Source organism: Mesoplodon mirus (assembly GCF_964341445.2).
Source record: "Mesoplodon mirus genome assembly, chromosome: 3".
Lineage (NCBI taxonomy): Eukaryota > Metazoa > Chordata > Mammalia > Artiodactyla > Ziphiidae > Mesoplodon > Mesoplodon mirus.
The window spans coordinates 153516494-153534166 of record NC_138978.1 but is presented as its reverse complement, the minus strand read 5'-3'; the positions used below and the strand labels follow the sequence as shown (position 1 = coordinate 153534166).

The 17673-nt window shown below is 43.3% G+C and overlaps 1 protein-coding gene across 1 annotated transcript; it reads left to right on the top strand.

Moving 5' to 3' along the window:
- Positions 1–10589: 10589 nt before the first annotated feature.
- SPATA45 (spermatogenesis associated 45) lies at positions 10590–12372 on the top strand (the record flags this gene model as incomplete). Its single annotated transcript, XM_082615509.1, has 2 exons — positions 10590–10863; positions 12299–12372. 2 exons carry the CDS (start codon positions 10590–10592, stop codon positions 12370–12372), a joined length of 348 nt encoding a protein of 115 aa, XP_082471635.1.
- Positions 12373–17673: the final 5301 nt, after the last annotated feature.

Sequence of the window (17673 nt, the reverse complement as noted above, 5' to 3'; positions counted from 1 at the left end):
CTTCCCGGCACCGCCGCTGCCACGCTAGCCAGGCGCACGAAGAACCAGCCGGCCCAGGAGGGTCCCTGAGGCTGTCAGCTGTGTCGTAGGGGAATTATTTTTGCTGCAGTCATCTGAGTTAGAAGAGGTGGAAGTTGGAGTCATGGGAACAGAATTATTGCTATTACCAGCGCAAGCTTTTGACTTATTTATGTTCTTAGGTTTTCGTTTCCTCGTTTGAATTCCCTCTTTTTTCATAGCAAGCGGTCAAGGCACCCCATGGAGTTTCATGTAGAGTCCACAAGCATTGCACACAGGTTCACCCTCGGCGTTTCGGCACCACAAAGTGGCGGCTGTGGTGTGACAGTTGGAACAGGACAATCCAAGCCGGCGGGAGGAAGGCTGGTTATTATAAATAAGAGGTCCCTTGAGAGAAAAACCTTGAAGTGTAATTAGGTTGACCTTCCTGGACCAAAGTGTGCTCCATCCAATACATAAGATTCTAGATAATAGTGTTTTTTTTTTTTTTTTGCGGTACGCGGGCCTCCCACCGCTGTGGCCTCTCCCGCTGCGGAGCACAGGCTCCGGACGCGCAGGCCCAGCGGCCATGGCTCACGGGCCCAGCCCCTCCGCGGCACGTGGGATCCTCCCGGAGCGGGGCACGAACCCGCGTCCCCTGCCCCGGCAGGCGGACTCCCAACCACCGCGCCACCAGGGAAGCCCTAGATAATAGTGTTTGATGCACATTTCTTGAGTTGTTTTGCAGCTGTGAACCCCCCTTCCCACACCAAATGGAAAAACTACCTGATGACCATGAGCACATAGCCCCAGGCCTCCTGGAACCTAAGGACTGACAACGTTAACCCCTGTGACACCAAGGTGCTGCCTCACCATCAGCCAATCAGAGAACTGTGCACAAGCTGATCACGTGCCCTGTGACCCACCCCTCTCCTGGTCTTTAAAAATGCTTTGCCTCAATCGCTCGAGGCTTTTCAGGGCATGAGCCACCTCGTCTCCTTGTATGGCCTTGCAATAAACTTTTCTCTGCTCCAAACTCCGACATTTCAGTTTGCTTGGCCTTACTGTGCGCTGGGCACATGAACTTGTATTAACAGACTCTCTTCCCGTGCAGAGTCCACTAAGGTGGTCTTTAACGCCATGTTTAGAAGTGGCCCAGATGAAGATCTCATAATTCTAGTAAAGTGAGCCCAACTTAATTGGGAACCCATGGCCACTCCTGATTTGGTTAATTTGATAAACCAACTGGGCCGGACTATTCAAAATTCAAATAAATGAGAGGCCACTAAAATCATAAACTTACTGCTTCAACAGCTATCAGACTCCTCCCAGAGGCTTCAACAAACTAAATCAAAGCCTTCAGACTCTAAAAATATCTGCCATTTGTGGAAGAAACGTGGCCATTGCAAAAAGAATTGCCTCAAACTAAAACACTTTAAACAATCCTCTCGTGTTAAGCCTTCAGCTCCTCTTATGGACTGAGCTTGCTCTGAGGACAAACAAGGGGTTTTCCAGTCCTTCCCCTTAATCATCTGGGTGAAACTTCCCTTGTGATTGGAAATGAGCTCCTTGTCTTAACTGGAGCCACACTTTCTGTGCTCAGTCCCACCAATCCCAAACAACCCCTTCCTCAGAGCACTGAGATAATTCAAATGGTGAGAATATCTAGTAAACCCCCTAGAGTTTATACATCCCCTCCCTTCCCTTTCCAGCTGGGCTCCCTCCAGGACCACCATTCCTTCCTATTGGTTGGTTCTTCTCCTGTCAACTTCCTGGAATGAGACTTTTTAGAGAAATATCATGCTGTCATCTCTTTTTCTCAAAAGGGGGAAATTATTCTTGAGATGGATTCAGTTCCCTCAGCAACTCCTGGCACTCCAAGCTCCTCAACCCTACTAGCAGTTTTTGCCCTTAGGACAAGCTTGGAAGATAACATAAACTTGAAACTCCCCAAAGAAATCCCTGAGACATTCTGGGAAAAATCCACAGCTGACATTGGGTGGATTCATTCAGCTCCCCCAATTCATATTCAAATCGACCCTGGTCAACTCTTCCAAGCATTAATCAACATTCTTTAAATCCTGAGGCCTTAGCAGGAATTAAACCAATCACAGAGGAATATACGACACAAGGCCCCATAGGTCCTTGCACCAGTCCCTGTATTACACCCATTCTCCCTATTAAGAAACCCCAAGGAAGAAGAGAGAGATTTGTCCAAGATTTGAGGGCTATTTAGAACATTGTTATCCCTCATCATCTGACCATCCCTAACTCTCATACGCTTTTTTTTTTTTTTTTTTTTTTTTTTTGTGGTATGCGGGCCTCTCACCGCTGTGGCCTCTCCCGTTGCGGAGCACAGGCTCTGGACACGCAGGCTCAGCGGCCATGGCTCACAGGCCCAGCCGCTCCGTGGCATGTGGGGTCTTCCCAGACCCAGGCACGAACCCGCGTCCCCTGCATTGGCAGGCAGACTCTCAACCACTGCGCCACCAGGGAAGCCCCTCATATGCTTTTAATAGCAATACCTACAGAGGGTAAATTTTTCACCATAATAGACCTCTGTAGTGCCTTTTTCAGCATCCCCATGGATCCTGACAGTCAATTTTTATTTGCTTTCATGTGGGAAGGACAACTATACACCTGGCTATATGGAAAGCCCCTCCTACTTTCCACAGATCCTAAAAATGGATTTAGTAGATGTCATTTTTTTCCACAAGGGTCTATCTACCCTCTTACAGTATGTTGATGAACTTCTCTGTTCCTCTTCTAAGGAAGCAAGTGAGCAAAATAGCATCAGTCTCCTCAAGCCATTAGCAGCTAAAGTTCATTAGGTCTCTAAGGAGAAATTAGAAGTTGTTCAAATGCAGGTCAAATACCTAGGGTACTGATCTCATATAAAGGACTCCTTTTAGACCCTAATAGGATCCAGTGTCTTACATTTCCAGTAGCCACAGACCAAAAGACAACTTCAAGGGTTTTGGAGTCTGGCTGGATATTATGGGAACTGCATACCTGATTTTTCCTTAATTGCCCACTCTCTTTATACACTACTCAAAGCTGAAAGACCAGATCCCTTAGATTGGGAAGAAAATATCTTTATGACTCTCCAAAACCTGAAAAGCAGACTTCTCAGACCACCTGCTTTAGGTCATCCTAATTACCAGCTTCCTTTTCCCCTCTTTGTGTACAAAAGGGAGGGGAATGCCTTAGATGTGCTTACTCAAAGGCACAGCTGTCAACACCGACCCCTTGGCTATTGCAGTCAACAATTAGACCCTGTAGCCAGAGGTGTTCTCCCATGCCTGAGAGCTATTTCAGCCGCAGCAGCAGATCTTACAAAATCAACTGAGGGAATAGTTATGGGCTGTCCACTTATCATCTGTGTTCCCCATGCAACAGAAGCCTTGCTCAATTCTTATCACACTCTGCCTTTCTATAAGCTGTCTCACCTCATATGAAATATTGTGACTAACTTCTCACATAACCCTTTCCTACTGCAACAACCTTGACCCTGCAAGCCTTCTCCCTTTACCTACTGATGAAACTCCTCACGGCTGTTTGACCCTGACTGATCAGTTATTAATCCTTGGAGCTGACTTACAAGAAACCCGTATTGCTAATGCTGAAATTTAAGTTTACCGATGGTTCTTATTTGAAAAATGACAAAGGAAAATATTGTGCCGGGTATGCAATCACCTCCTCCTTTGAAGTAATTGAGGAAGCTCCACTGACTACTGCTACTTCAGCTGGCATGCAGAACTCCACACTTTAACTGAGCTTGCACCCTAACAGAAGGTAAAACTGTGAATATCTATATAGACAGTCACTTTGTGGTAGTTTCTGACCTTGGCACTTTTGAAACAAAGAGGATTCTTGACCTCAGGCAGGAAACCAGATTAAGAATGCAAATTGGGTGAATGAGTTGTTGGAATCAATCCAACTTCCATCTGTCCTAGTCATCGTTAAGGTGCTTGGGCATTCAGAATTAAATTCAGATGAAACTAAAGGAAATAATTTGGCTGCAAGATCTGGCTGCAAGAATAGCTGTCTTATGAGCCACCCAACCTGAAATGGTTATATTAAGTTTTGACTACATTCTGAAAGAGGATCTAATGGAAATGATCAAAGAAGCCCAATCTAAGGCATGGCATAAAGGCTTTATTGGGATGATAATGGCTGTATTTTTAGCCCATTAACTAATTTATAGTATGGCCCCAAAAGAAGACCTGTCTTTCCAGAGTCCATGTAAAGACCCCTGATGGAAATGACTCATCAGATGACCCACTGGGTCATGAGAAATGAGACAATACTGTTGGGAAAATATATTTAAGGCCTCCAAGGCAATGTACTTGTACTGTACATCCTTAAAAAAAACCCAGAGGGGGGGGGAAAAAAACCCAGAGGAACTATCCAAACTGCCCCTGGATATTTTGATTTCCCTAAAGGGCCTTTTAAGGTATAAAAGGCTATACATTTGTTCTTGTTGTGATTTGCATGTTTCCTCATTGGACTGAAGCATTGCCTTACCGGCAGGCCACCGCCTCAGCCGTTGCAAAAATATTGTTGGAAAATGTTATACCCACATGGGGTGTGCCCTCAGAACTGCATAGTGACCAGGGAGTACATTTTACTGGCCATGTAATGAAACAAGTCTGTGAGGTTTGCCCTATTCTACAATGTTTTCATTGTACTTAGCACCCTCAGTCCTCTGGACTGAGGGAAAGAACAAATGGCGTTGTTAAGACTCAACTGGCAAAATTTATGCAGACCTTAAAATGGCTTGGCCTCGGCTTCCCTGGTGGCGCAGTGGTTGGGGGTCCGCCTGCTGATGCAGGGGACGCGGGTTCGTGCCCCGGTCCGGGCAGATCCCACGTGCTGCGGAGCGGCTGGGCCCGTGAGCCATAGCCGCTGAGCCTGTGCGTCCGGAGCCTGTGTTCCATAACGGGAGAGGCCACAACAGTGAGAGGCCCGCGTACCGCAAAAAAAAAAAAAAAAAAAAAAAAAAAGCCCCTGACTTTTACTCCCCAGCAGGGTACTCTTTGTGTTGCTACCTGAGTCCCCAATTGCAATTTTTTAATCTCAAATAAACACTTTTTCTCTTGATTGTTTCCTCCCAGGTTTATTTAGTTTGACAGTTTGCAGAGCGTAGCAAATGAGAACAAGTCCAAGAAAAAAGGGGTGGGGTACCTTAGAATGCAGCCTGAAATCTCTTCTGGGAGAGTAATCTTTGAACAAGGAAACTTTGTTGGCTTAAGAATTATTCAAATTGGGTTTCTTATGTCACAAATTATTTTTTTAAATTTATTTATTTTATTTGTTTATTTTCAGCTGCCTGGGTCTTCCTTGCTATGCGCGGCCTTTCTCCAGTTGTGGTGAGTGGGGGCTACTCTTCGTTGCGGTGCGTGGGCTTCTCATTGCGGTGGCTTCTCTTGTTGCAGAGCACGGGCTCTAGGCATGCGGGCTCCGTAGTTGTGGCTCGCGGGCAGTAGAGCGCAGGCTCAGTCGTTGTGGTGAATGGGCTTAGTTGCTTCGTGGCATGTGGGATCTTCCTGGACCAGGAATTGAACCTGTGTCCCCTGCATCGGCAGGCGGATTCTTAACCACTGCGCCACCAGGGAAGTCTGTCACATATTATCATGTTGTAAAATAATAAGTGTTACTCTTGGGCACAGCACACACAACTTCCTGAATTAAAAGTCTAATCTATTACACATTTTAGAAGAACTCATAATGCTTGTATTGTACTTTATAGTTTACAAGACCTTTCATCTATTATCTTGTTTAATCCTCACAATACTGATATCAGCCCCATTTAGCAGTTAAGGAAGCTGAAGCTCAAAGATGTAGAAATCTTCCTCCAGGTTGCACTCTGATAAGGGAGGACTTGAATATAGCCCCTGGCCCTCAGGTGCCAGGGTTGTGCCCAACTGATGAAGCCTCTTGATAAGTTTTTTGCATATCTGGGAGCTTTGTTTTAAAAAAATGAAAAAAATACCTTCTTATCTTTAGCAAGTGCCCTGCTTTGGTATGAATGGTTTTTGTACTCCAGTCTCATTAGAGTTGGGGGATTTAGTTTCTTTTGCTGACCCTTGATATAGTTCTTTAGGGAATTAATTTCTCTGGCATTGTGAACTGCTTTCTTCAATACCAATTTCTTTCTTCTATCACTAATTTCTGTAAAGAGATAAAGAAATGATGACTTTTGTATTTGTGAAATGTATTTCTGAAGATTTTTTTAAGTTGGAGACATCTACTTCTGAGAAAAAACATTCGAATAAAATAATTACCCAAGTAAAACATGAAGTTTTAATAAAATCAGTAAAAACAGCTACAATTTACTAAGTACCTACCACAAACTCTCAGACTATAAGCTCCTTGGGGGCAGGTACCTATTTGCCCTCAGTACCCAGAACAGTACCAGGCACAGAATAGGTGCTCAAGAAATATCAGTGCATATAATAAATTGATGCCAGGCACAATGCAAAGAGCTTTATATGCATATCTCATTTAATTCTATTAAAAAACAAAATTCAGCCAAGTAGATCTGAACATTGAATTGGCTTTATTAGGCAATTCATGACCTGGGTAGCATCCCACCTAGCAAGTAGAAGGGCACTCCAGGCTTGTACAAAATGGAAGGATTTTATAGGAAGAAGGGCGCGGAAAGGGAGCTATTGGCAAAAGAAAAAAAGGGTTGTTTTTAGGCCAGGATATCTTATTTTGGGGTCCGGGGTGGGGGTGGGGGAAGAGAAAGTCAAGGTTTTCATCATGCAGATTGCCTCTTCTTCCTCTGAGGGATGAAGAGGGCCTACATGGCAGATTACCTTATTGGTGCTGACCAGGAAATTCCAGACTGGTTGATTAAGACTGCATTTCTGGTAAAGATGGAAACTGCAATTACATTAGGTATTAAATCTAGGCTTGGCATCATGGGCTTTAGTATAAGTGATGCCATTTGGGATCTGTGGGTTTTCTCTGTAACAATTCCGACTCCTCCCTCCTCCACCATATACACACAAACACACAACTTAATGAAATAGGTATCTTTATCCCATTTTGCAGATGAAGAAACTGATATTAAGAGAGATTGAGTACTTTATTCAAGGACACATGGCTGATAACTAAATGGTCTCTCTGACTCCAAACTCTTAACCAGGATTCTATGAATGGAACAAAGTTGGAATGGCACAGATCAGAATATTCCATCGCCAGGGTAACATCTCAGTACGCTCATCCACACCAGTGGACTTCAAATAGGCGTTGGGTTGCTGTATGATAAAAGGTAATTTATAATAATAGACCTATAGAAACAGTAATATATTTTCTGTATATATACATTTGATTCTTGTTATTGTGGTAGTTATATTGTATGAAGTGGCCCTGAACACTGAATTAACAGATATTGAGCCATTGTTCTTAGGGAGAATACAGGGTTAGGTTCCTGTGACCTTTGGCACAGCATTTTTGTCAACCAATCAATATATAATTTTCTTTTATGTGTGTTTCAGTTTAAAGAAACATATTTAATATATGTTGTTGATTCATTAATGTTGAACTCACAGCCGACAGCACTATAACTCATTATTGAACAAGGCTGATCTAACACACATAAGGCACATCACAGCCTTCTTGCTGCTTAGAAACACAAGACAGCACTTTAGCACTATGCTTGGGGGGGCATTCTAAACAGTGAAATCAATGAAAAGAACCAAAATGAAAAAAAAAAAAGATGGGACACTATAAAAGGACCAGGAAACGGACACACATGGTATGAGAGCTGAAATAAGAAGGCAGAGAGCTGCCTTGTTGCACCCCAGCTGGGGATGTGCACGTCAAGGAGACTCAGATTTTTTGCTGCTCTGTGCATGTTTGGGGATGACTGTGAAAGCTCCACAGTATTGATTATTGGATAACAAATAAATTTTAGTGAGTAGGAGAATTTGCAAATATGGAATCCGTGAGTAATGAGGATCTACTCTATATATGTGCTTAATATTTTCAAAGCCCTTTAAACAGCCATAGGTTAGGCACATTATTTATCTCCATTTAAGAGGTTGTAAAACTGGGTGAATTAACCATAGAAATCGACTTGTTCCTATGTCATACATACAGTCAGTTTCATAGGCATGTGGCCTCTGCACTCACACAAGTGCCAAACCTCTTCCCCCACCAAAGGGCCCCACTTGCTCTAATGCTCTGCTGTCATCATCTTGAAATGCTCAGTAGTTTTTCAACAAGGGTTCCTGCCTTTTCATTTTGCTCTGGGCACACAAATTATGTAGCTGATCCTGATCACATAGCAAGTAAACAGGTTAATAACTGGGGGGACAAAAATACTATATATTTATCCAACTGAACAAAAAAAATTTTTTTACAGTGCCTAATTAATATATTAAAGTTACCATTTATTGAGATTTGGTTGTACTAAGTTCTTGATAATGTATTAGCTCATTTAATCCTTATGACCCTCTGTAATCTGGATATTCCCATTAAATATATAAGGAAACTGAGGCCCAGAGAAGGTAATTTAACCAAGGTCATACAGTTAGCATAGCGTGAACGGGAATCAAATCTTTTTTTTTTTTTTAATTAACTTATTTTTTTTGCTGTGTTGGGTCTTCATTGCTGCACGGAGGCTTTCTCTAGTTGCAGCGAGCGGGGGCTGCTCTTCCTTGCGATGCGCGGGCTCCTCATTGCAGTGGCTTCTCTTGCTACAGAGCACAGGCTCTAGGTGCGGCCTTCAGCAGTTGTAGCATGTGGCCTTGGTAGTTGTGGCTCACGGGCCCTAGAGCACAAGCTCAGTAGTTGTGGCGCACGGGCTTAGTTGCTCCACAGCATGTGGGATCTTCCCGGACCAGGGCTCGAACCCGTGTCCCCTGCATTGGCAGGCAGATTCTTAACCACTGTGCCAGCAGGGAAGTCCCCGGAATCAAATCTTTTTGACTTCAAATCACATGCTCTTACCATTAGACTCTTGCTGGGTCTAATTTTAGTTGGCTCCAGTTTTCAGGCAACTTGTAATAAGGGTTTGAATTTTGTGATCTTCTCAGTGAATTTGTGACTAAGACATCTACATTTTATTTGCAGTAAATCTATATAATAGGCATTTAACAAAATATAAATTAGCTCATAAGTACATAAGAGGGGCTTCCCTGGTGGTGCAGTGGTTAAGAATCTGCCTGCCAATGCAGGAGACACCGGTTCAAGCCCTGGTCTGGGAAGATTCCACATGCCACAGAGCAACTAAGCCCATGCACCACAACTACTGAGCCTGTGCTCTAGAGCCCGTGAGCCACAACTACTGAGTCTGAGTGCCACAACTCCTGAGGCCGCACACCTAGAGCTGGTGCTCCACAACAAGAGAAGCCACTGAAATGAGAAGCCTGTGCACTGCAATGAAGAGTAGCCCCCGCTCACTGCAACTAGAGAAAACCTGCGCACAGCAATGAAGACCCAATGCAGCCAAAAACAAACAAACAAACAAACAAACAAACAAATAAAGCCTTTGATTTCAACATGAATCTTGTATTCTATTTATGAATTGAGCTATTTTCATATAAAGAATGATAATCCTTATTTTTTCATCCTTATCTCAAATCCAATTCAGGCGAATAGTCAATGGGAGCTGGTGGTTACGATTACTGTACCTAGGATGAGAGTTGTTAGGATAATGATAAGGATGGATGGGTTTATTAGTATGGGAAGGGTATAAACCAACATTTTCGGGGTATGGGTTAACCCAAGTTGAAAAGACTAAAACACCTCTGGTAGTATATTTACAAGTCCTTTAAATATTGTAAATCTCCCTTGCAAATTTAGCATATCTGGTTTTTAAGCACTTTAAATGCCTAAAAAGACAAATTTACAGGCCTCACAAGCAAAATCTTCCTAAATAGTTAATAAGACATACATTTTAAAATTTGTTTTAACTATAGCCAGTTTGATGTCTTCTGTACTTTTTTTTTTTGGCTGTGCCACATGGCTTGTGGGATCTTAGTACCCTGACTAGGGATTGAACCTGCGCCCTGGCAGTGGAAGCACGGAGTCCTAACCACTGGACTGCCAGCAGATTTCCTATACTTTGTATAATAAAATACCTTTGGATATTTATTGGGAAAGAAACATCCAAAAATGTTAATTTGGTTGTCTCTGGATTACAAGTGATTTTAATTTTTCTACCTTATACTGTTCTGTATTTTCTTCATTTCTTACAATAAATACATATTATTTTTATAATCAGAAAAAGCAACAAAAGTTCCTAAAAGCAAGAATCAATGCATAGTATCACTTTAAAAACCAAAATATATTCTCTTACTGTATCCTCTTTTTTTGGCCTTTTTTTTTCCCCTGAGGAAATATCAAGACCTTAGAAAGCAATAAGAAATGGAGAGAGGGTGGGGGAGGGGGCACAGTGGTGGTGGTATTTGCAGGAGGAGAAATACCTGGCTGAGGTAATCACCTGATAAAGTAACTGGGGGTACTGGTAAATACCTGATTGTGAATATTGGCTTCAAGGTCAAGCAGGCAATTGATAGTATTTTTTTCATTTGTTAGCAGGACAGCAAGAATCACTTGATTAGTTTGTCAGCATAATGGCATCTGTAAACAGAACCAGTGAAATAATTAAAAAACTTAAAGCAGACAAACATCTCCTGGAGGAGATAAATGAAAGGCGTGAATCCAACTGCTTGGTGGAAAGAAGCAATCAAGTCAGCTTATTGAGAGTTCAAAAGAGGCATTTCAGTGGTGCCTACAAGTCCCTTACTCATGCCCAGATCAAAGAACCTGTTCCTGACAGTGGCAGGAGCTCCTGGGTCAAACTGAGTCTCCTTGTTCACAAGGAGAAAAGGCACTTTCCGCTAAAAAGTAAGATGTTGTGGTAGGATTCCTATCCAATCGACAAGAGGAATCCATAAGTAAACTTAGGAGTTATTTCTGGGGTTGAAAGAAGTTCATACATATTGCTCTGGGTTAGTTGAAAGACAATCTGTCTGAAGTTAAAAGCATCAGTAAACTACGCTAGTTGATGTGAGATCTACTACAGACCAGAGATTCTCATATTCTTGTGCTTACAGGATCCCAGAGTCCATCTCCAGGCTGGCTCATTAAACAGGCTCTAGTTTGGGCCCTGGAATCTGCATTCTCAGCAGGCTAAGGTGATTCTGATGCTGATGGCCTGAAAACCGTATTTTGAGAAAACTCCAGAGGCGGCCTCTATCATCAATTTCTGTTGCCTCTGCAAAGGTTTCATGTGGAAAATTGAGATAAAATGGAAATGGTTTTGATGACAAATATCAAACAAAAAATCCTGAGAAACAATAAAATGTGGAGGGAGTTTGGGGTAGGGGTGTGTGTGGTGGTGGTATTACCTTGCAGGGGGTGGAAGAGGAACGGGTAAATACCTTAGCTGTGAATACTTGTTTCTAAGTCAAGACAAGCAATTGATGGTATTTTTTTCCATTTATTTGGAAAAAAAAATAAGAGTATAATTATGTTAAATACAACCAACAAATGATTAAGTTAGATAAGAAACAAAAGAATTGCCATACTGGAAATTTAACTTCTTTGATGAGGGGGCTGTGACTTTACACTTGCTCCATACTTTTTTTTTTTTTTAATTTCTGGCTGCATTGAGTCTTCATTGCCGCGCGCGGGCTTTTCTCTAGTTGCAGCGAGTGCGGGCTACTCTCCGTTGTGGTGCACAGGCTTCTCATTGCGGTGGCTTCTCTGGTTGCAGAGCACAGGCTCTAGGCACGCAGGCTTCAGTAGTTGTGGCTCACGGGCTCTAGAGTGCAGGCTCAGTAGTTGTGGTGCACGGGCTTAGTTGCTCCGTGGCATGTGGGATCTTCCCGGACCAGGGCTCAAACCCGTGTCCCCTGCACTGGCAGGCAGATGCTTAACCACTGCACCACCAGGGAAGTCCACTCCATACTCTTTGTACATGGGGTAGAGAGGGCGATGAGGCATAGCCTGGAAAACTGATGTTTTAAAGTTAGTCTGTAACAGCCATGTTTTTATTTTACTCAAAAAATAACTCTTTTACAAGGAGGAATGCCTTTAGTGTTCCTAATTCTAAGAGAATCTGCACAATTTCAGCCATAAAAAAGAATGAAATAATGCCATTTGCAGCAACATGAATGGACTAGAGATCATCATATCAAGTGAAGTAAGTCAGAAAGAGAAAGACAAATACCATATGATATCACTTATATGTGGAATCTAAAATATGACAGAAATGAATCTATCTACAAAACAGAAACAGACTCACAGGCATATTGAAGCTCTCTCTTCAATCTTCCAGTTGTAGATATGGAGGCCAAAAGAGGGATAGTCTTACTTAAACTTGCCTTAAAAACAGAAGACTTGGTGTCTTAGTTAGTTTGGGCTGCTATAACATATTACCATAGACTGCGTGGCTTAAACAACATTTATTTCTCACAGTCTGGAAGCTGAAAGTCTGAGATCAGGGTGCCAACATGATTGGGTTCTTGGAGTGCCCTCTTCCTGGTTTTCAGAGGGCTGTTTTCTTGCTGTGTCCTCACATGACAGAAACAGCTACTTTGGCCTCTTCCTATAATGGCACTAATACCATTCTGAGGACTCCACTCTCATGACTTAATTACCTCTCAAAGGCCCCACCTCCAAATACCATCACAGTGGGTCTAGGGTTTCAGCATAAGAATGTGGAGGAGCACAAACCTTCAACCCATTGCACTTGGGTTCAAGCTTTGCTTCTGCCATTGAATAGTCTCATGCTTTGAGTCATTTAGTGTCTCTAAACCTTACTTTCTGTATCTGTGAAACAGTATTTATCCTCTCTGCCTTCAGCGGTATTTTGGAACTATGAAATGTATTATAAGATATGTGACAAATACTTATTTTTTATTTTTCAGATAACACCATATTTGGATAAAGTGCATCTGCAGAGACACATAGAAATACCATCTTTTTGATCCTTCTTCAATGTCTGTCTCAATTATTTACAAATATTAATTATAAAAGAAGCCAAAGAAAACTATTCACTAGATCACCAAGAGAACATTGTCACATAAAACATATCACACCTTCATTCCATTCCATCGTTTAGACTTAGATGTTTTGAAAGAGGATTTGAGTTATTAAATATACTTTCAAAGATGGATGACCTAGGGCTTCCCTGGTGGTGCAGTGGTTGAAAGTCTGCCTGCTGAGGCAGGGGACACGGGTTCATGCCCCGGTCCGGGAGGATCCCACATGCTGCGGAGCGGCTGGGCCCGTGAGCCATGGCTGCTGAGCCTGTGCGTCCGGAGCCTGTGCTCCGCAACAGGAGGGAGTGGCATGGACATATATACACTACCAAATGTAAAATAGACGGCTAGTGGGAAGCAGCCGCATGGCACAGGGAGGTCAGCTTGGTGCTTTGTGCCCACCTAGAGGGGTGGGATAGGGAGGGTGGGAGGGAGACGCAAGAGGGAGAAGATATGGGGATATATGTATATAGCTGTATATATGCATATAGCTGATTCACTTTGTTATACGGCAGAAACGAACACATCATTGCAAAGCAATTATACTCCAATAAAGATGTTAAAACAAAACAAAAAACAAAAAAAACCTAACATGTATAACATACAACAGTGTTCATTATATTTATCATGTTGTACATTACATCTCCAGTACTTATTTACCTTATAACTGGAAGTTTTTATTGTTTGACTGCCTTCATCCACTTCCCCCTCCTCGCACACCCAGCTCCTGCAACCACAAATACGGTCTCTTTTTCCATGAGTTTGTTTTTGAAGTATAATTGACCTACAACACTATGTTAGTTCCTGCTATATTACACATCACAGTGATGTCTGTACATTTCAAACTGATCACCACGACGTCTAGTTATGATATACCACAAAAAGATACTACACAGTTACTGACTACATTCCCCACACTGTACAACTCATACCTGTGACTCATTTATTCTGCAATTGGAAGTTTTCACCTCTTAGTCTCCCTAACTTATTTTTTTCCTCCCCCAACCCCCTCCCCTCAGGCTACCACTTGTTTGTTCTCTGTATCTCTAATTATTTCTCTTTTATGTTTGTTCATTTTTTTAAAGATGCCACATATAAGTGAAATCATACAGTACTTGTCTTCCTTTGTGACTTGATCACTATCTTTAGTGTTATGTTTGGATTCCTTTCTCTTTTTTGTTTGTATATTATAGATTTTTGGTTTGTGGATACCATGAGGTTTATGTACATATGACTCTACATGTGACTGTTTTAAGTTGCTGATTTCTTAAGTTCAACTGCATTTTAACAACTCTGTATTTTTACTCCACTCCCCCAATGTTTACTATTTTTGACATGTATTTTTTTTGTTTTGTATACCCCTTAAATATTGAGGATATAGATGTTTACTACTTTTGTCTTTTAACCTCCTTTCATACAGGGTTGATTTACTACCTTTACTGTGTATTTGCCTTTACCAATGAGCTTTTTCCTTTTGTAACTTTCACGTTTCTAGCTGTGGCCTTTTCTTTTTCATTTAGAGAAGTCCCTTTAGCATTTCCTGTAAAGCTGGTTTGGTGGTGCTGAACTCTTTCAGCTTTTGCTTGTCTGCAAAACTTGATCTATCAAATCTGAATAAAGCCTTGCCAGGTGGAGTATTCTTGGTTATAGGTTTTTCCCTTTCATTGTTTTGAATATATCATGCCACTCTGTTCTGGCCTGCAGAGTTTCTGCTGAAAAGGCAGCTGATAGCTTACGGGAGTTCCCTTGTAGTATGTAACTTGTAGATTTTCCCTCGATGCTTTTTTTTTTAAAACACTGATTCCTTCCTTCCTCCTTCTCTCCCTCCCTTCCTTCTAGTTTTTGGGTTTTTTTTTGACATTTTTATTGGAGTATAACTGCTTTACAATGGTATGTTAGTTTCTGCTTTATAACAAAGTGAATCAGTTATACATATACATATGTTCCCGTATCTCTTCCCTCTTGCATCTCCCTCCCTCACACCCTCCCTATCCCACCCCTCTAGGTGGTCACAAAGCACCGAGCTGATCTCCCTTCGCACGGCATGAGGGATCAGATCCCCGGCCAGGGATTGAACCCATGCCCCCTGCAGTGGAAGCACGGAGTCTTAAGCACTGGACTGCCAGGGAAGTCCCTCCCTTGATGCTTTTAATATTCTTTTATCTTTAATTTTTGTCATTTTAATTACAATGTGTCTTAGTGTGGTCCTCTTTGTGTTGATCCTGTTTGAGACTTTCTGCTTCCTGGACCTGGATGTCTGTTTCCTTTCTCAACTAAGGGAATTTTTTAGCTATTATGTCTTCACATATGATCTTTGCTCTTGTTCTCTCCCTTCTCCTTCTGGGACCCCTATAATGGGAATGTTAGTATGCCTGATGTTGTCCCAGAGGTCTCTTTAAACTGTCTTCATCTCTTTTTATTCTTTTTTCTGTTCATCATTAGTGATTTCCACTCTGTTTTCCAGCTTGCTGACTCATCCTCCATATCATTTAATCTTCTGTTGATTCCTTCTAGTGCACTTTTCATTTTAGTTATTGTATCCTTCATCTCTGTTTGGTTCTTCTTTATATTTTCTAACTCTTTGTTAAAAACTTCTAACTTCTCATTCTGTTCATACAATCTCCTCCTGAGTTCTTTGAACATCTTTACGATCATTAACTTGAACGTTTTATCAGATATATTGCCTATCTCCACTTCACTTAGTTCTTCTGGGGTTTTATTTTGCTACTTTGTTTGGAACATATTCCTGTGTTACCTCATCTTGCCTAATGTGCTGTTTTTATTTCTGTGTATTTGGTAGATTGGTTACATTTCCTGACTTTGGAGAATTGGCCTTTCATAGGCCAATTCCTATGCATCTCAGAAGCACACTCCCCTCTGGTCACCAGAGCTATATGCTCTAGGGGTGCCCCCTATGTGGGCTGTGTGGGTCCTTCTGTTGTGGCAGGCTGAGTACTGTGGGAGGTCTGGTAGTGTGGCTGGCCCCCGGTCTGGTTGGTTGCCAGGTGCTGCTTAGCAGGGCCAGGTCATGAAGTGCTTGCTGCCGAGTCCCAGGCATCACAGGGCTAGTGCTGGCCCACTGGTGGGTGGAGCTAGGTTCTGGGATTGGTAGTCATGGGTCTGAGGTTCCCAGATCTAGTGTCAGCCTCCTGGTGGGTGGGCTGGTTCTTGACATGGCTGGTTGTGGGTTCTGGGGTGTCCCAAAGCTGGTGCTGACTTGCTGGTGAGTTGGGCTAGATCCTGGAGCGGTTGGCTGAGGGGTCCAAGGTTTCTCTGAGCTGGTGTCAGCCTGCTGGTGGGTAACCTGGATCCTGGGGCTGCTGGATGAGGGGCCCAAGGTGTCACAGAGCTGGTGTTGGCCTGCTGGTGGGTGGGCTGGGTCCTGACATGGGCTGGGCTAAGGGGCTGCAGTGGTCCTGGGCCTGGTGTCTGCATGCTTGTGGAGGAAGCCAAGTCTTGGGGCTAGTGCTGGCCCGCTGCTGGGCGGAGCTGTGTCCCAGGATCTCTGGCTGCAGGCCCTGGGGGTCCCCGGGTTGGTAAGATGGTCTGCTGGTGGACGGGGCCCAGGCTGCAGCCCAGGTGATCATGGGGCTGATGCATGTCCACTGGTGGATGAGGCTGGTCCAGGGCCTAGCACTGGTGGGCAGGGCCATGTCCCAGGGTGACTGTGGGCTCAATGTGTCTGAAGACAGCAGGCCAGCTGGTGGGTGGGGCAGCATCTTCCCCCAGCTGGTTCTTTGGGCTGAGGTGTCCAGTACTGGTGCTGACAGGCCTGTGGGCAGGGCCAGGTCCCGGTGCTAATAAACTTGAAGGAGGATGCCAAAATGGCACTTGCCAGCACCAGTGTTCACGTGGTAGAAGCAGCTCCACAAAATTTTCTGCTGCAATTATTTATGTCCCCAAAGTGAGCTCCAGGTGCCTCCTGCCTCTTGGGGAGGCTCTCCAAGATCAGCAGGTGGGTCTGACCCAGACTACTTTCAAATCACTGCTTCTGCCCTGGGTCCTGGCGTGTGTGATTTTGTGTGCGCCCTTTAAGGGTGGAGTCTCTATTTCCCGCAGCCCTCTGGGTCTCCAGAAAGTAAGCCCCCGTGGCCTTCAAAGCCAAACATTCTGGGGGCTCATATTCTTGGTGTAGGACACCCGGGCCTGTGGAGCTTGATGTGGGGCTCAGGCCCTTTACTCCTTGAGAAAAGCCTCTGCAGTTGTAATCATCCTCCCGTTCATGAGTCACCTACCTGGGCATATGGGTCTTGACTATACCATGTCTCCGACCTTCCTACCTGTCTCATTGCTGTTCCTTCTTTAGTTGCAGAAGATCTTCTCTGCTGGTCTTCTGGTCTTTCTCATTAACAGTTACTCTGTAAATAGTTGTAATTTTGTGGCCCATGAGAGGAGGTGAGCTCAGGGTCTTCCTACTCTGCCATCCCGGCCCCTCCTCAGAGATCTTCTCCATTCACTTATCTAAAAGATATGTGAGAGCACATGATATTGCAAACCTTGTTGCAAGACATGTAGAAGATGTCTTTTTCTAAGACATCTTTCTAAGACAAATACAAAAAAAGTATTTGTCCTCAAAAGGTTTGCAACCTCTGGAGGTGAAAAACATAAAGTAACCCTAGTAAAAAGGAGTTATGTGTTATGTCATCAGACTGGTTTTATAGTACTTCAT